This window comes from Lepisma saccharinum, chromosome 6 (assembly GCF_977018435.1).
Source record: "Lepisma saccharinum chromosome 6, izLepSacc3.1, whole genome shotgun sequence".
Classification (NCBI taxonomy): Eukaryota; Metazoa; Arthropoda; class Insecta; order Zygentoma; family Lepismatidae; genus Lepisma; species Lepisma saccharinum.
In genome coordinates this window covers 82,564,449-82,585,110 of record NC_139234.1, presented here as the reverse complement: position 1 = coordinate 82,585,110, position 20,662 = coordinate 82,564,449, and the positions used below count along the sequence as shown (strand labels likewise).

General features: G+C 36.3%; 2 protein-coding genes across 2 annotated transcripts; both read left to right on the top strand.

Annotated features, from left to right (window-relative positions):
* The first annotated feature begins 2,469 nt into the window (after positions 1-2,469).
* Positions 2,470-3,114, top strand: LOC145989133 (uncharacterized). Its single transcript, XM_083124426.1, has one exon. The coding sequence runs from the start codon at positions 2,470-2,472 to the stop codon at positions 3,112-3,114; it is 645 nt and encodes a 214-aa protein (XP_082980552.1).
* A 14,508-nt stretch (positions 3,115-17,622) lies between these two features.
* On the top strand, positions 17,623-18,267 carry LOC145989132 (uncharacterized). The gene has a single exon (XM_083124425.1). The coding sequence runs from the start codon at positions 17,623-17,625 to the stop codon at positions 18,265-18,267; it is 645 nt and encodes a 214-aa protein (XP_082980551.1).
* Positions 18,268-20,662: the final 2,395 nt, after the last annotated feature.

Genomic DNA, 20,662 nt, shown 5'->3' with positions numbered 1-20,662 from the left:
CCATCAAGTGGTCCTGACATCCAGATTTTTCGGACGTTCCAAAGTCTGTTGGCTTCACTTGATAAGAAGTCATATACGACAATGCTGGATGAAGAAAGTCCCGTTCAAGGCTTTCTAGAAGAACAACGAGTGAAAATGGTTAACTACATCCAAAATGTCCTAGAAGGCGAAAGTCATCCAAGAGAAGACTACAAAGAGTTATTACAACTCTCACTCCTGTACCTAGGAGGTTGGTCTCAAAACGACTTCAGTTTCAGGATCCCAGGGGCTCTGCATCAAGCAAGGTGGATGGCAAAGGCAATATATGCACTTAAAATTGTCCTCTTCACTAAATAGTTGAATATTGCTCAACGAGAATTGAAAGGAATGAAACGGGTTACACATTTTGTCAGCCTCATATATGTTCGCTTTTGGCACGAGGCAATTGTAAGTCGATGGGCTCCAAACAGTGATTCAGCTTCTGAGCACTTACCCAGATGCAGACGTCAAAAAAAGTGCTCTCACAGTTGCTAAGCGAAGGTATTACTCAGGCTGATAAGGAAAATATGACTAAAAATTTAGAAACCAAACCTGCAAAGAAAAAGGAAATGAAACGATTAGAGGGTAAAAACCTAATTTTTGAAGGAAAAGACATGAGCCATTTCGTTACTAATAAAACAAAGAAGTTCTTTGAATTGTTTGGGATCCACGACGTGACAAAATACTGCAGTGATTCTCTAAGAAGCCATGTGAACGCTCTTAAGGTGGCCAATGATACCGCAGAAAGAGGAATTGCTCTGATTAAAAATTTTTAACGAATCGGTCAGAGACGAACAAGAAAAACAATTCTTGTTGAGGGCAGTCGAGCATCACAGAAAAGTCGTCACCAAGCGAACAAAAGAAGGGATTGCATCGTTCAAAGTTGATTAATATAACACATGTTTTGCCTATCATACTACCTATTAATCTTAGTGTCTAGTTTTAATATTATTTTAAGTTTGTGATTTCTAGTTTTCCCAATAAAAGTAATTAACATTGAAAAATCGTATTTTTTCCCTACTTTTACAAAACTGATCAATGTGTGCAACCTCTAAATATTATCCAATCTTCTTGAAATTTGACATATATATCTTTTACATCACTGAGACTCGGGGCGTAAGCAAAGTCTGCAAAAATTTTACATTTTATTTTTTGCCTTACAAAATGAAACACCCTAACAAACATATTAAATTTATAATTAATTTTAGTATATTACTAGAGCCTCGTCAACAATGAAGAGGGTACTCCTGATAATGACTACATACACACTCTTCTCGAAGGGCATGATTCCTAACCAGGGAGAAATTAATGGTATCCAGGATGTATTGAAGATTCTTCTGAACAACTTCCTACGTGAAGGTAGATGTGTGGTGACTGTTACAAATGTTTTAAGTGTAGATGGAAACTTAAATATCGATGGATATGTACCATTTCTCCATAAATCGAGGAAACACCTAGAGGAAACTAACAACACGTGCAGTATGTTTCTAGAAGCAATGAATCAAGGATGCACGACTTTTATTCTTGAAGACTCAAATTTATCCGAAACTTTTTTGTGTATTATGGAAAGTACTACAATGTCTATACAAAGGAAGAACAGGAGGTATATAGTACTGTACAAGGAAAGTGGAGAAAATTTCGTACAAAAGTACAACACTTTTGAGTGGATGAGACTATTTCCTTATATCTATATTATATCTCCAATAAGAAATGCTAGTGATTTTGGAAATACAAAATATGCAGTATCATCGCACACCACAGGGGACATGCTGAAACCTGACATACTTAAAGTTCTTGGAAAGTGGGAAAACAATGATTTAATTTTAAATTTTGATCTTGTAACTGATAAGTTGATGAACTTAAATGGTAAATCCCTAAAATTGCTTGTGGCACCTTACGTTCCAGCTGTAATGATTGAAGGTGAATATTGTGAGGGGACCGAATACAGAATCATGTTGGAAATTTCAAAACACTACAATTTCACTTGGGATATAGTTGTCACTGATCCAAATTGGGGTACATCAGACGAATGGGTTTCTGGGACATAATTTTATTCACTTTTATTGAGAAGAAATTACCAGGCAAGTATTCCCTCCGGATATATTGCAGAGCAGCTTCTGGAATATTTTGACAGCTCGGATACTTTCCGTACATCCAGTATAACCTTGCTAACACCGTTACCAAAACTTCGGTACTACTTGTGGTCTATATTTACTCCACTTTCGAATTGGGTGTGGATATCAAAAATTACTTTTCTTATTTTTTTCTCGTTTACCTTATATATTGTTTCCATTGTGCAAAAGCACCTACCTATTCCCTTACACAGAAAACCCATTTGCTATTTACAATTACACTTTATTCCACTCTGTTGGAATTTTGGTGGGAGTTGCAATACCATACGATGGGCAGAATCCTACGAGACATCTGGTTGTATGTTTTTACGTCATCTCGATGCTACTAATAACAGCATACAACTGTAATCTTGTTTCCTTTCTCACAATTCCTAGGTATGAAGATGCAATTGATACCCTTGAAGAACTTGCGCTTTCTGCTTTGCCATGGGCAGCTGACGATCCAATATGGTCAGAACTGCTTGACGGATCTACAGATAGCAATTTGAGAATCATTCACCAACGGTTTATGTTGCTTGAAGATTTAAACAAAATTAACTCTTTGGCTAGGAATGGTGAAGTAGCAGTAGCAGTTGAAAAGCTTTCTTCAGGCTATGTATGCAACGTTGACTTTCTTGAGGAAGACACTTTGAAACAATTACATGTAATGAGTGAAAGCGCCGTTTATGGACATGTGGGGTTTACATTTCACAAAGGATCTCCACTTGTGCCAGCCTTTAACATTGTATTGCGAAGGCTCAGAGACTCTGGTATCATCCAGCAGTGGGAGAGAGAAGTCGTTAACAGCAACGGAACAAGCAGGAACGGTTTATCCCTGACACGCACAAGTAAAACGGAACAAATCCTCCTTCCGTTGACGATTTCACATATTATTGGAAGTTTTGTGTTACTCGGTGTTGGTTATTCTGTTTCAATAACCGCTTGTCTTTTGGAGATAGTCATTCATGTTAAGTATAGTCCATGAGCTTGGGTTTAAAATTTCAATTATTGGTAACCACCTGGAGTGGCAGTTCTAGTAATGATTTTTGTAATTCTCCGTGTGTGAGGGAAATTTTGTAATATGATAACCTCAGAAGTGTGGTAGCTTAATGGGAGCTGCAATCAGTTTTATTTCCTATCCCCTGAAAAGCTTTTCGGGCTGATAAACATTGCTTCTTTTTGGAAAGTACTTAATTCAAAGCAAAATAAGCTACAAAATTATTCTATGTTACCTTATTTTAGCATAACATGATTGCACATTGTAATGTAGAATGCAATAGTAGCAACTAAACTCTCCCAGTCATTACTTTTGTGGCTTAGTGGACCGCATCATACAGGTTGCAGTTCACCGGTTCGGTAAATCAATAATGATTAACACAAAAGCTAGAAAACATTTTATTGTTCATTGTTAACTTCGACAGTTTTCTGGTTCAGATCATTATTATAAAAAAGCAAATTATGACTATTACTGCAATAAAACGTTGTAAAAATCAATCATCATACTGCTCACATAAAAGTCATCGTGTGAGTCCTCGAGTTGAAAATCAGATTCTTTCACCATTCTTCTGTTTTGGTTATTGCAGGTTCTAACTTGCACATGTATATGCACATGAGTCCTTTAGAAAGGCAAGTGCAGTTTGGCAGATTGCAGGATCGCAACAATGCATGCTAGCAGTTCTAAAACAACATCAGGTGCAGGTTGCGAAAGCATTCACTGAATGACACCGTTGCATTCTCCACCATTCATCCATCCATGTTCTGTAGTGATTGGCTAGGTAGAGTTTGCTTGCAGGAAACACTTCCATATTGCTGGCTCGTATGGTGGCAGGCGGTTGGAATCAACCTCTCCCCTCTTGGTTCAGAATAAATGAAAGCGCGATCCATTTACCTCGCCATTGTTGGCATCCGGAACACATGCATGCAGCAGGTAAGCTGCTCGATCTTCTTCAAAACTTCATCACTTATCTCCGACTGGCCAAGTTGACTAAATATTTTCTGGTGGGAGTGGTCCTTTTGACCATGTTCAGAGCTATGATCTTCCAAGAACCGGTAAAGACACTGACAGTGTCACAACCTGTGAAATCATGTAATCCAATTAGACTGTCGCATATGTTCTTTCCGATTGAACTTGCTAGCTTGCCAATGTCGACAGAGTGTGTTCGATTCTGAGTCCCACACTTCTGGTTAATGGGTCAGAGGATCTTCTTTTGGAACCCAAACCAAAGATCCATGACATCGGTATCTTCAGCTGCAATCAGGGCTGTCTTTGACCCAGCATTTGCAGCATGCAAGGCATGTTGGAACAGACGTGTGTTGGCTTCCTTTTATGTGGACCACAACTCTTCCAATTCTTCCCACTCACTCTCCATTATCTTGCAGCAGGTTTCCTCGCAGGTCACGTACAGAACCTTGTTATTCAACATCTGTCTGCATTGCGGGTATTTCCACTCTTCTACAGAACTGCTATTCTACTACTTGAAACTTAAAAAAGCTGATGTTATTGAGTGAACTATACAAGAACATTCAAGAATTTTCTCCAGTACTGGATGTGATGTCCTCCTGCAATCTGCGATGCTACCATACTGGATAGCTGTGATGAACTCCTGTACAATTTTTTAGCACATTTGATTGAACGCTGGCGGAGGCATCTAAGACAACATCTACCATTTCATTCTGTGCTCCCTTATAGAGGGCTCTGGTCAAAACCAACATTGACAGCTGCCAAAAGGTTTTCTTTTTTGCCATTATATTTTGCACAAGGTTCACTCAGTCAATGAAGGAGCTTGGCGGTGAACATTCTTTTCGAGCTCTCTGGCTAATGCGGCCTTCCTTGTCTTTCGAAGGGAACGTTCAACATTTGCATGAGCATGTGCCCATGGTAATGGGTCCAGTGGATAGGCCAGGACCAGTTTCATGTTGTTTCCTACTCTCAGCTACCACAATCATATGGCTAAAGATATTTCGGTTTGCCTTCAGAACCTCTTCTGTTTCCGATCTATGGACTCTCTTTGTGCAGACATTGGAGAAGGTCTTCAGGTTTTTGCTGTGTTATTTTATCATAAAATTTCATTTAACGTCGAATGTGTGATACGCTTCCACTACGACTTAACGATCTCTCATAAGATCCTAGACTACATCTGGTTGATCAATGCTGTCAATGGACAGTCTATAACCAAGTCAGTTTCATCAGAATACACAGAATTCAGCCAGCTGTTCTCCATGAGATCAATGAGAGACTTCGCATCTGCTCCGTCTATTCTGATCCTTGGACGTTGTAGATATGGATTGGACAAATTTGGACTTGCGTCAACCTATCATGTCTCTCAGTTGCTTCAGAGATGTTCTTTTGTACCCATCTGTAAATTGGTACTTGAATCACTGCAACGTCCTTCAAACTAAATCCCTGTGTTCCTCCTGGTGTCTGGGTATCCTTGTTCACAGTTACTACAATTAATTTGTCAACAGGGGTTCGGAAAAAAGGTTGGTGGAGCTGAGTTGAGCTGAAAAGCCTTCTCGCATGAATTCATAGTCCACATGTGGGAGTGTAGTGGCCAGCTAACACATCTGTGCATAGTAGTATGGGATAGTTTCTACCTATATAATTCAGCCCGTCATATGCAAAACACCATGGTAACATTGCTCGAATGGATGCTAAATGCAGTATCCAGTCTCCCTCTCTAGACGCTCAGATCAGGCCTAGAAAGATCTCTAAAGGAGACATCCAGAAGCGTGAGAGGTTCTCACTCCCACTTATGAGAAACGACAGTTTCCAAGTGATGATTGCACGTGAGGCGTGTTCAAACTTCCTGTCCAAGACCTTCAATGGTCTGCAGTGCCTTACCCTAATGAACCATATCCTAAACAAGAGTACCTTCCAACCATGACGGAGAACCTTTTCATGTCAATCGCTTGAAAGCCTCATACACCAGCTTACGTAGCCAAACTGTACTTTTATACTTTCGACCAACCATACAGGCAGTAATGAAGCCTTCGGCTATCACTTCAGACTCAATGTAGAGGTCTTGAAACATCTCTAAAGCGCTTCCCTAATATTTACAATAGTGTGCCGATGATATGAAATACTCCAAGCCTCACGATGATGGTATTATGGGATTTGTCTGATTGTTCCCTTTTGCATACAGAGCTTGGTCGAAGACAAATACAATATTTGTCTGATTGTCATGTCAAGGGACGTCGTAATGCTCAGTGAAGCCTACTGCTTATGTTTTCATACAAAAAATAATAATAATAACAATAATAACAATGTACACAAACTTTCGTTAAATAGATATACGAAGAAAAACCCAGTGCATTATTTCACAGAAAATGATTCTTTCGTCTAAGTTGTGAACTTGTGTAAATGATGCATGACTAATGAAACTAATGCAAGGACATGTAACGTCTAATAAAAATGAAAAAGATACTAATTTGGAACGGTTATCCCATATTATTGTACTCAAATTGACGCAACAAATATTTTAGCACCATTCCGTAAGTTTTGCCCCCTCGGATGGTATCGATATCTGGGCTGGTCCATGGACTATTAGAGTTAAGTGACAAATTCACCAAATAATCTTAATATTGCCTGTATACATGTGGTGTTCTAAAATTTGGATCGTACATTGTTTTCAAAAAATATTGATGATGACATATATCATTTTAGTAGGAAGAACGCTACGTTCTGCGCCACCCCCAAAATTTTGGTTTACTTTTATTGTGTACACCTATACAGTAATATACTCAAAATCGAACTTTGACTGTTACAAAAGTGACATAATACAAGCGCAAAAAAAAAAGTCAAAGCTCAAATTCCAATTTTCATAGTGCAAAATTGCTAATTTTCGAAAATCCCTCTATAACTTTTGCTAAAATTCTATTTTTCAATAATTAAAGCGAAGTGCTAAGTTAAAAATAAGTGCTAAGTTACTTCCGGTCTACTTCCGGTCCACTTCCGGTCCACTTCCGGTTTACTTCCGGTCCACTTCCGGTCCACTTCCGGTCTACTTCCGGTTTACTTGACAGACACCTGTGGGTTACTGTGGTGTCTTCTGATTGGCTTACTGTTTTAGATGCGGTCCGCGCTTAGGCTACTTAAAGGGTTTTTGTATTACAGATGAGTTAATATTGTGAGAATAGTTGAAGAGTATAAACTTTTTTTCCAGTGCTCCTCAGTAGTCAAAATCTAACAATTTCATAGTGAGCTTTCTTAGTGTAATTTAACTGAAAATCATGATTTTAGCTGATTTTACAAGTATAAAAATTGAAAATTTGTTTTACGCAAGAGTTTAAATTCCAATTTTATTGTATAAAAATTCTTTTATAGTTGCAGAAGTTCAAAAAAACACAGTTCTACTACACTTGCATGGCGTTGGGATGCACCTGCACTCCACAATATGTCTAAAAGTATATCGAACTAGACGGTTCAAATAATTTCTTAATTGCAATTATTTTTAGAAAGAAACTTCTGCAACACAGAAATGTTGGCAAGAATTCTCATGTAACTTAGTTGTTTTTACTCAGACAAAATCAATAGTTTTGCATTCCAAATATTCCCCGAGTGTGCGTGCGTGTGTGTGTAGATGTGACGTGATATTCTTAACAAGTCGACAATTTGTCATCAGATGTAGGCCTATGTGTTGGTTTTAGATGTTGATAAGTATAGGGAAAGGGAAAAAAAGATTCTGAAAATGTGATTATATTAGTGATTTTAAATTGTATTCTTGGTACACACTTGAATTTTGAATTTCTTCCTGAGAAAATTTATATATAAATACCAGAGCTGAAAAAAATATTATAATTATAATTATTGTTTATATATAATATAATATTATATATATATAATATTTAAATATTTAATATTAAACGTTAAAACGTTTCGGTAAACGTTCTTATACATTCTGAAACGTTTATATAAGAACAATAAAACGTACTGTGATACTCATCTTCACGATTAGTCAAACATGTCAAATGTAACTGCTATTAGTAAACGTACGAGGAAAATAAGTTTTGTAGAAATTCTCTTCTCAATAAGAATACTATATTACCAACTTTATTACATTAAATATTAAATAATTAATTCTCTAGCCCTCTTGATTCGTGGTTACAGTTCAATTTGTACTTATCCTGAGCAAAATGTATATATATTCTATTCCAATCTTTACCGATTTCTTTTAGATTCATCTCCATCTTCGTTTTTTGGTCCTTTACCATCAGGTTTCCTAACAAGATTCCTGTAAAATCTCCTTTATTCCTTTCTCATTCGTGCCCACCTAAGTATTCGTGATTTAATCATCAATCTAATAATACTTAAAAACTAACATAAATTATGTACTTCTAAATTATGTAACTTTCACCATTCACTTGTTTCTTGATCCTTTTTAGGCTGAAATATTTTCCTAAGAATCTTATTTTCAAATACACCTCAATTTATCTTTAAGGGATCAAATTTTCACATCCACAGACAAATTAACTATTATTGTATACTTCAATTTTTCGTTTCTTAGATATTAAACAAAAATACAAAAATTTATGAAGAGAAAAATAACATGCATTTTCAGAATTAATCCTACTTGTCATTTGTTAGTATTACTCCTAAGTACTTGAATTTGGAAACTGGTTCAAAATCGAGTAATTGTGACTTAGTTTCGGCCTGTGCTAATTTCCTTAGATGCTTTGAAAAATATTTTAGCATTATTCTTAATTGTATTTATATCATCTGCAGTTGAGTCACAGTACTTCGTTAGTTTCTTTTACCTTCCTAATAGCATATTCTAAACAAAATTAAAGAGCAATAGATATGATGCATCTTTCTTTTATAATATATCATGAAGTGTACATTTTGTCAAACATATTAACAAGATTTTTAAGTATTTTAAATTCGAATAATTTATCTTTTTAGCATCTTTAACTTCAACTTAACTACCAGGGATTATATTTTTTTATAGTGCCATGTGATTTCATAACTAACTAACTAACTAACTAACTCTCTAATCTTCTTAAACCCGAAAATTCGTAGCTGCAGCAACACAGGCCTTCCATCTATCCATTTATATATTCTTAACCATCCCTAGCAATTTCCTTTAGATCCATCTCAATATTATCCTTCCATCTTCGTCTTAGCCTCCTCTTACCATCAGGTCTCCCAACAAAAATTCTGTAAACTCCTTTTTTCTCTACCATTCGGGCTTTGTAGCACATATCCTGTTCACTTAAATCTTCTTTATTTAATTATTCTAATAATATCTGGACATAAATATAAATTATGTAATTCTAAATTATGTAACCTTCTCCACTAACCTATCTTCTGTTCCCTTTCAAATCCAAATATTTCCCTAACAAACTTATTTTCAAATACTTTCAATTTATATTCAACCAAATTTCACATCCATATAATACTACAAGCAGAATTACTATTTTGTATATTTTAACTTTTAATTTCTTAGAGAAAAATAGCATGCATTTCCTGAATTAAGTCTACTTTTTATTTTATTTCCTCTTTAATATAATTTTAATTTGTTAATATTACTCCTAAATATTTGAATTTGAAAACTAGTTCAAATAAGTTGTTATCATGTGTTTTTATTAGATATTAAATTTAGAATTTTTTAACTAAACAAAATAAGTTGTTTGTTATTTCATGTGATGCATGTTTGTCGTCCGTGTTGATATTTTTTTTGTTTGTTTTAATAGGATTCGACTTCTTGAAGAGAGAAAAGAGAGGTTACATTTTTCGAGAATATCACGCATTCCATGTTTATAAGTAATTATATTTTTAATAGAAAGCATATCTTTTATCAATATTTCATAAGATTTGGTTGCGTGCAAAAGTTAATCCGTTTATCTCCTTTTTAGTAATAGTATTTTATTTATATATCATGTCACGTTAGAAAAAAGTTCGTGCTTCAGTCAAAGCGATAAGTTGTGTAATAATGTTATCTGTTTCAGCATTTGACTTATACCAATCATCCGTATACCGTCTCCTTCCTTCCCTCGCCTCATGAAGCTCGTCCATCCTATCAGCCAATTTTTTGCTTGCAGCTCGAAAAAGAGACTCGGGATTCTGTAACTTTTTAATACCACTTATTTTTCGAAGATTGTCCATAAAAATCATCTCGCACGGTGGACGAAATTCAGGCACTATTTTGCTTAACTCAACGAGCCTCGCAACATCCTCACCTGTATACTCAAAAATCTTGTACAGCAATTCAAGTGGCAAATCGGTTATACAAGTTGCCATTTTTACAAGATGTTATTTAAATAGAAGTTTCTCGGTATTTATATATAAATTTTCTCGGGGAAAAATACAAAACGCACAATTGTCAAAATTTAATAAGATTCTATTTATTAGAAAAAACAGCACTTTTAAACTTATGATAATTAATAAAATATAACTTAAAAACAATAATTATAATTATAATATTTTTTCAGCTCTGGTATTTATATATAAATTTTCTCAGGAAGAAATTCAAAATTCAAGTGTGTACCAAGAATACAATTTAAAATCACTAATATATTAACATTATCAGAATCTTTTTTTCCCTTTCCCTATACTTATCAACATCTAAAACCAACACATAGGCCTACATCTGATGACAAATTGTCGACTTGTTAAGAATATCACGTCACATCTACACACACACGCACGCACACTCGGGGAATATTTGGAATGCAAAACTATTGATTTTGTCTGAGTAAAAACAACTAAGTTACATGAGAATTCTTGCCAACATTTCTGTGTTGCAGAAGTTTCTTTCTAAAAATAATTGCAATTAAGAAATTATTTGAACCGTCTAGTTCGATATACTTTTAGACATATTGTGGAGTGCAGGTGCATCCCAACGCCATGCAAGTGTAGTAGAACTGTGTTTTTTTGAACTTCTGCAACTATAAAAGAATTTTTATACAATAAAATTGGAATTTAAACTCTTGCGTAAAACAAATTTTCAATTTTTATACTTGTAAAATCAGCTAAAATCATGATTTTCAGTTAAATTACACTAAGAAAGCTCACTATGAAATTGTTAGATTTTGACTACTGAGGAGCACTGGAAAAACACGTTTATACTCTTCAACTATTCTCACAATATTAACTCATCTGTAATACAAAAACCCTTTAAGTAGCCTAAGCGCGGACCGCATCTAAAACAGTAAGCCAATCAGAAGACACCACAGTAACCCACAGGTGTCTGTCAGGTAAACCGGAAGTAGACCGGAAGTGGACCGGAAGTGGACCGGAAGTGGACCGGAAGTAGACCGGAAGTAACTTAGCATTTATTTTTAACTTAGCACTTCGCTTTAATTATTGAAAAATAGAATTTTAGCAAACGTTATAGAGGGATTTTTGAAAATTAGCAATTTTGCACTATGAAAATTGGAATTTGAGCTTTGACTTTTTTTTTTTGCGCTTGTATTATGTCACTTTTGTAACAGTCAAAGTTCGATTTTGAGTATATTACTGTATAGGTGTACACAATAAAAGTAAACCAAAATTTTGGGGGTGGCCCAGAACGTAGCGTTCTCCCTACTCATTTTTGAATATTAGTAAATTTCTCTCAATTTATGATTTATGACACACAATTTGGTCGAACTTGAGATTTAAATTTCTATCTTTCTTTATTTTTTTACGCGATGGTGTAACAATATTAAATCAGAATACACCGTATGCTTCAGTGAAAAATATGCGTTCATGGAGTTTCTTTACTCGGAAGTATTTGAAAGCCATTAAACTTCTTTTATTAAAGAACAACAACATTCAATTTTACAAATATGATCGGCATAGTTATTTCTATACCTAAAAGTAACATAGAATTATACCTTGTTCTCGAAATGTAGCCTATGGTTTTGAGTTTGATAAATTCTAGCATCTTTGTGTTTTCTTCTGTAAATATAACGAATTTTGTTCTACTTACCTTCTTTACATAGAGGCAAGTTTTGTGTGAATATTTAAAATCCACATAGAATGTTCATGTTCATTTCCAAATATGTGTTCATGATCTTTAAATTTATATATGCCATTGGATTTATTCTTGATATGGTATTTTTTATTGTAGATATAACTGGTCTACTATTAGAAGCCATAATTTTTGGTAATACTTTAGGTTAGGTCAGTTTAAGAAAACGGAGTAAAAAGTAAAAATAAACTAAAGTATGGAAAATAAATTAATTCTCAAATCTTTATGGCTAAGAAATTAATGTATTTTGAAAGCTAAAATAAAAGTGTATGAGCACCAATGTCTAAGTTTTGTTTAGTTTTATTAATTATGTTTAATTTATTCTTTTTGTAATATACTTTTCGATAGTTAAGAGATATTTCAAGAATTCCAGAAAGAAGAAAATAGTGTATTCTTGCACATCCATTGGTTCACAATTTATCTGATATATATTTATGTTACTTATATATTTATTTTTGAATATAGTTGCATTGTGGAGAGTTACTTTTTAAATAAAAAGGAAGTAATAAATCATGATGATATCGAAACGAAGCGACACGAAGTTGGCAAAACAAACGTGTGAAAATTAGATGCGTAATTTTGATTAAATGTACGTATTTTCTTTACATAGCATTATAGTTGTTTATGTAATTATTTCACGGCGATTTATAGTTCATATAAATATATTTTCCAAATAAGTAGATATTACATCTTTGTGACGTCGTTTTGTGACGTCTGGTCAGTTCACCAACTTCCTTTCAAGTAACATCTCGCTGTCTTTGTAATGTTGGGTAAAACTGAAATCTTGGAGTTTCTACAAGAGGTTTCAAACCAGAACAATCTGCACCTAATGCGAGAGTGTTGGTCTATAAGTTAGCTGACTATTGCATTTACTGATCATAAACATAATAATATTAAGTTCACCTTTCTATAGTTCAAATCACAAACCCTGACACCTTCTGTAAACAAAACCACCTGCATGCAGAAAGCATTGCAAACTCATAGAGGTTACGTAATAGATTTCGCCGTTACTTCCTGGTTGACACGTGCTCGTGCGGAAAAAAAACTACAGCAAGTGTATCGGATCTAGGTTGTTTCAAGGTTCAATGCCAAAGTTCAATCTCCAGTTCTTACTGACATCAAATACTTCTCACATAATTATTTCGAAAATGAATACTGGTCATGCAATATATATATATATATATATAAAAATGGTACCACGAAATTAAAACAACTGGGCGTGACGATTACCACAAAAAATGTCTATCGCAAGATTTTTATATAAAATGAAAGTTGGTTCTCGTAAAATAGATCCAATGCACAATCCCTTACTAATGTTTTTCGTGACGTGACTCGTTGTTGCAAGAAACAATCTAAGTTCAAAATAACAGCACGTAACTTTTAAAATGCATGCCGAAAAGTTCACAAAGTCTCAACTTACGATATAAGGTTGCACACGGTTCAATATATAAAGGCTTGCCCCAGTTGAGAATAAAAATACAAAAATACGACGTTGAACCTTGAGTGGAATGTGACGAACTGTGTTTTGCATACTTCCGTTGCTAGCGAAGAAAGAAAAAGGTGAAAAGTGACTGGGGAGACATCTATCGGTATAAATTGATAATGAGCAAAATAACCTCAAGGGGATTTTTATGGATGCGAAATTTCCCGGGTGGGAAATTTTTACTCAATGTAATGGGATGACGTAAAGCGGGACTTACAAATGACAGATTCACGTCATCACCGTTACTGGGGTTGCACACATTGATCACTTTTATCTCAAACTAGTCAAATTTCTAATATTGAAGTGCTTTGTACTAAGGGGTTTCTCATATCTGTCTTTCATCATTTGCAGGTAATTGAACTTTAAAATGGGAACCAAAAGAGGAATTTGTCTGCAAGAAAAGGTGCCTAGTGGTGAGTTTTTAGGAGCTCGGCTCCCTTCAAAGGAACAAGTACTTTTAGTTTTTATTTACCATCACAAGGAAATGAAAGAAACACTTTCGGATGCTGCTAAATCTACCAGTACTAAACTACAGGAAGTGTGGAGGAAAGCAAATATCCCTGTTAAGACGGAGGAGAATATCCGTGCTGGTATACAGAAGCTGTACAAAGAATACCAAAATCTGGGTAAAGAGAAATCGAGAAACACGGATAAGCAAATGTGAAACGGCAGATTTGGAAAGGTGATCTCATCGAGATATTTGTCATTTCCCGGCAAAATGTGATGGACATGAATAGCGTATCACAAGAAGATAAAGAGTTTCTTAGGTCACAAAGAGAAGATCGTATGAGTTCGTCAATGAGTGGAGTAGACAAGGTTTTCGCCTCGAAAATAAGAACTAAGTGTAGAAAAGAAGACAAAAATGATTCATATAAGAATAAACATTACAAGGCTATCGCTGACATCAATAAGACAGTTATACTGGAAGACTTATCTCCATCATCATCAGCACCTAGTGACGAGGCCGAGTTTTCGCCTCCAGCAACGAAAAAATTACGTTCAAGTCCTAGATTAAAACCTCTTGATCAGACACTCACGTCTACTTGGGATCGAGAACAGCTCTCTATTCGACAAGCAAGTACTTCATTTATAGCAATTGCAAGGAGCCTTGGCCACGATGTTTCAAAAATTTCCGTATCTCCAGATACCGTTCACCGAGCTCGGGCGATCAATAGAAGTAATGGCAAAGAAAATCGAAGAGTCACTCTTTGAAAATCCTCCTCATTTGGTCTTGCATTGGGATAGTAAACTGTTGTCCTCAGTTGCCCATGGGAGTGTCAAAACTTTGGAAGATAGAGTTGCAGTACTAGTGACTGGCAAAGATTTTGAGCATTTTCTTGGCATACCTGTTGCCCTGAAAAGCACTGGTGAGCAGATGGCTGAAGTAGTTATTCGGGAAGTGGACCGATTTGGGCTACGTGACAATATCATCGCTATGTGTTTTGATACTACAGCATCTAATACAGGACTGATCCAAGGGGCATGTACCAGAATTGAAAGGGAATTCGGACGAACATTGTTGTGGTTGGCTTGCCGTCATCACACCCATGACTTAATATTGAAAGGAGTGTTTGAAGAGTGTTGTGGCGTACCATCAAGTGGTCCTGACATCCAGATTTTTCGGACGTTCCAAAGTCTGTTGGCTTCACTTGATAAGAAGTCATATACGACAATGCTGGATGAAGAAAGTCCCGTTCAAGGCTTTCTAGAAGAACAACGAGTGAAAATGGTTAACTACATCCAAAATGTCCTAGAAGGCGAAAGTCATCCAAGAGAAGACTACAAAGAGTTATTACAACTCTCACTCCTGTACCTAGGAGGTTGGTCTCAAAACGACTTCAGTTTCAGGATCCCAGGGGCTCTGCATCAAGCAAGGTGGATGGCAAAGGCAATATATGCACTTAAAATTGTCCTCTTCACTAAATAGTTGAATATTGCTCAACGAGAATTGAAAGGAATGAAACGGGTTACACATTTTGTCAGCCTCATATATGTTCGCTTTTGGCACGAGGCAATTGTAAGTCGATGGGCTCCAAACAGTGATTCAGCTTCTGAGCACTTACCCAGATGCAGACGTCAAAAAAAGTGCTCTCACAGTTGCTAAGCGAAGGTATTACTCAGGCTGATAAGGAAAATATGACTAAAAATTTAGAAACCAAACCTGCAAAGAAAAAGGAAATGAAACGATTAGAGGGTAAAAACCTAATTTTTGAAGGAAAAGACATGAGCCATTTCGTTACTAATAAAACAAAGAAGTTCTTTGAATTGTTTGGGATCCACGACGTGACAAAATACTGCAGTGATTCTCTAAGAAGCCATGTGAACGCTCTTAAGGTGGCCAATGATACCGCAGAAAGAGGAATTGCTCTGATTAAAAATTTTTAACGAATCGGTCAGAGACGAACAAGAAAAACAATTCTTGTTGAGGGCAGTCGAGCATCACAGAAAAGTCGTCACCAAGCGAACAAAAGAAGGGATTGCATCGTTCAAAGTTGATTAATATAACACATGTTTTGCCTATCATACTACCTATTAATCTTAGTGTCTAGTTTTAATATTATTTTAAGTTTGTGATTTCTAGTTTTCCCAATAAAAGTAATTAACATTGAAAAATCGTATTTTTTCCCTACTTTTACAAAACTGATCAATGTGTGCAACCTCTAAATATTATCCAATCTTCTTGAAATTTGACATATATATCTTTTACATCACTGAGACTCGGGGCGTAAGCAAAGTCTGCAAAAATTTTACATTTTATTTTTTGCCTTACAAAATGAAACACCCTAACAAACATATTAAATTTATAATTAATTTTAGTATATTACTAGAGCCTCGTCAACAATGAAGAGGGTACTCCTGATAATGACTACATACACACTCTTCTCGAAGGGCATGATTCCTAACCAGGGAGAAATTAATGGTATCCAGGATGTATTGAAGATTCTTCTGAACAACTTCCTACGTGAAGGTAGATGTGTGGTGACTGTTACAAATGTTTTAAGTGTAGATGGAAACTTAAATATCGATGGATATGTACCATTTCTCCATAAATCGAGGAAACACCTAGAGGAAACTAACAACACGTGCAGTATGTTTCTAGAAGCAATGAATCAAGGATGCACGACTTTTATTCTTGAAGACTCAAATTTATCCGAAACTTTTTTGTGTATTATGGAAAGTACTACAATGTCTATACAAAGGAAGAACAGGAGGTATATAGTACTGTACAAGGAAAGTGGAGAAAATTTCGTACAAAAGTACAACACTTTTGAGTGGATGAGACTATTTCCTTATATCTATATTATATCTCCAATAAGAAATGCTAGTGATTTTGGAAATACAAAATATGCAGTATCATCGCACACCACAGGGGACATGCTGAAACCTGACATACTTAAAGTTCTTGGAAAGTGGGAAAACAATGATTTAATTTTAAATTTTGATCTTGTAACTGATAAGTTGATGAACTTAAATGGTAAATCCCTAAAATTGCTTGTGGCACCTTACGTTCCAGCTATAATGATTGAAGGTGAATATTGTGAGGGGACCGAATACAGAATCATGTTGGAAATTTCAAAACACTACAATTTCACTTGGGATATAGTTGTCACTGATCCAAATTGGGGTACATCAGACGAATGGGTTTCTGGGACATAATTTTATTCACTTTTATTGAGAAGAAATTACCAGGCAAGTATTCCCTCCGGATATATTGCAGAGCAGCTTCTGGAATATTTTGACAGCTCGGATACTTTCCGTACATCCAGTATAACCTTGCTAACACCGTTACCAAAACTTCGGTACTACTTGTGGTCTATATTTACTCCACTTTCGAATTGGGTGTGGATATCAAAAATTACTTTTCTTATTTTTTTCTCGTTTACCTTATATATTGTTTCCATTGTGCAAAAGCACCTACCTATTCCCTTACACAGAAAACCCATTTGCTATTTACAATTACACTTTATTCCACTCTGTTGGAATTTTGGTGGGAGTTGCAATACCATACGATGGGCAGAATCCTACGAGACATCTGGTTGTATGTTTTTACGTCATCTCGATGCTACTAATAACAGCATACAACTGTAATCTTGTTTCCTTTCTCACAATTCCTAGGTATGAAGATGCAATTGATACCCTTGAAGAACTTGCGCTTTCTGCTTTGCCATGGGCAGCTGACGATCCAATATGGTCAGAACTGCTTGACGGATCTACAGATAGCAATTTGAGAATCATTCACCAACGGTTTATGTTGCTTGAAGATTTAAACAAAATTAACTCTTTGGCTAGGAATGGTGAAGTAGCAGTAGCAGTTGAAAAGCTTTCTTCAGGCTATGTATGCAACGTTGACTTTCTTGAGGAAGACACTTTGAAACAATTACATGTAATGAGTGAAAGCGCCGTTTATGGACATGTGGGGTTTACATTTCACAAAGGATCTCCACTTGTGCCAGCCTTTAACATTGTATTGCGAAGGCTCAGAGACTCTGGTATCATCCAGCAGTGGGAGAGAGAAGTCGTTAACAGCAACGGAACAAGCAGGAACGGTTTATCCCTGACACGCACAAGTAAAACGGAACAAATCCTCCTTCCGTTGACGATTTCACATATTATTGGAAGTTTTGTGTTACTCGGTGTTGGTTATTCTGTTTCAATAACCGCTTGTCTTTTGGAGATAGTCATTCATGTTAAGTATAGTCCATGAGCTTGGGTTTAAAATTTCAATTATTGGTAACCACCTGGAGTGGCAGTTCTAGTAATGATTTTTGTAATTCTCCGTGTGTGAGGGAAATTTTGTAATATGATAACCTCAGAAGTGTGGTAGCTTAATGGGAGCTGCAATCAGTTTTATTTCCTATCCCCTGAAAAGCTTTTCGGGCTGATAAACATTGCTTCTTTTTGGAAAGTACTTAATTCAAAGCAAAATAAGCTACAAAATTATTCTATGTTACCTTATTTTAGCATAACATGATTGCACATTGTAATGTAGAATGCAATAGTAGCAACTAAACTCTCCCAGTCATTACTTTTGTGGCTTAGTGGACCGCATCATACAGGTTGCAGTTCACCGGTTCGGTAAATCAATAATGATTAACACAAAAGCTAGAAAACATTTTATTGTTCATTGTTAACTTCGACAGTTTTCTGGTTCAGATCATTATTATAAAAAAGCAAATTATGACTATTACTGCAATAAAACGTTGTAAAAATCAATCATCATACTGCTCACATAAAAGTCATCGTGTGAGTCCTCGAGTTGAAAATCAGATTCTTTCACCATTCTTCTGTTTTGGTTATTGCAGGTTCTAACTTGCACATGTATATGCACATGAGTCCTTTAGAAAGGCAAGTGCAGTTTGGCAGATTGCAGGATCGCAACAATGCATGCTAGCAGTTCTAAAACAACATCAGGTGCAGGTTGCGAAAGCATTCACTGAATGACACCGTTGCATTCTCCACCATTCATCCATCCATGTTCTGTAGTGATTGGCTAGGTAGAGTTTGCTTGCAGGAAACACTTCCATATTGCTGGCTCGTATGGTGGCAGGCGGTTGGAATCAACCTCTCCCCTCTTGGTTCAGAATAAATGAAAGCGCGATCCATTTACCTCGCCATTGTTGGCATCCGGAACACATGCATGCAGCAGGTAAGCTGCTCGATCTTCTTCAAAACTTCATCACTTATCTCCGACTGGCCAAGTTGACTAAATATTTTCTGGTGGGAGTGGTCCTTTTGACCATGTTCAGAGCTATGATCTTCCAAGAACCGGTAAAGACACTGACAGTGTCACAACCTGTGAAATCATGTAATCCAATTAGACTGTCGCATATGTTCTTTCCGATTGAACTTGCTAGCTTGCCAATGTCGACAGAGTGTGTTCGATTCTGAGTCCCACACTTCTGGTTAATGGGTCAGAGGATCTTCTTTTGGAACCCAAACCAAAGATCCATGACATCGGTATCTTCAGCTGCAATCAGGGCTGTCTTTGACCCAGCATTTGCAGCATGCAAGGCATGTTGGAACAGACGTGTGTTGGCTTCCTTTTATGTGGACCACAACTCTTCCAATTCTTCCCACTCACTCTCCATTATCTTGCAGCAGGTTTCCTCGCAGGTCACGTACAGAACCTTGTTATTCAACATCTGTCTGCATTGCGGGTATTTCCACTCTTCTACAGAACTGCTATTCTACTACTTGAAACTTAAAAAAGCTGATGTTATTGAGTGAACTATACAAGAACATTCAAGAATTTTCTCCAGTACTGGATGTGATGTCCTCCTGCAATCTGCGATGCTACCATACTGGATAGCTGTGATGAACTCCTGTACAATTTTTTAGCACATTTGATTGAACGCTGGCGGAGGCATCTAAGACAACATCTACCATTTCATTCTGTGCTCCCTTATAGAGGGCTCTGGTCAAAACCAACATTGACAGCTGCCAAAAGGTTTTCTTTTTTGCCATTATATTTTGCACAAGGTTCACTCAGTCAATGAAGGAGCTTGGCGGTGAACATTCTTTTCGAGCTCTCTGGCTAATGCGGCCTTCCTTGTCTTTCGAAGGGAACGTTCAACATTTGCATGAGCATGTGCCCATGGTAATGGGTCCAGTGGATAGGCCAGGACCAGTTTCATGTTGTTTCCTACTCTCAGCTACCACAATCATATGGCTAAAGATATTTCGGTTTGCCTTCAGAACCTCTTCTGTTTCCGATCTATGGACTCTCTTTGTGCAGACATTGGAGAAGGTCTTCAGGTTTTTGCTGTGTTATTTTATCATAAAATTTCATTTAACGTCGAATGTGTGATACGCTTCCACTACGACTTAACGATCTCTCATAAGATCCTAGACTACATCTGGTTGATCAATGCTGTCAATGGACAGTCTATAACCAAGTCAGTTTCATCAGAATACACAGAATTCAGCCAGCTGTTCTCCATGAGATCAATGAGAGACTTCGCATCTGCTCCGTCTATTCTGATCCTTGGACGTTGTAGATATGGATTGGACAAATTTGGACTTGCGTCAACCTATCATGTCTCTCAGTTGCTTCAGAGATGTTCTTTTGTACCCATCTGTAAATTGGTACTTGAATCACT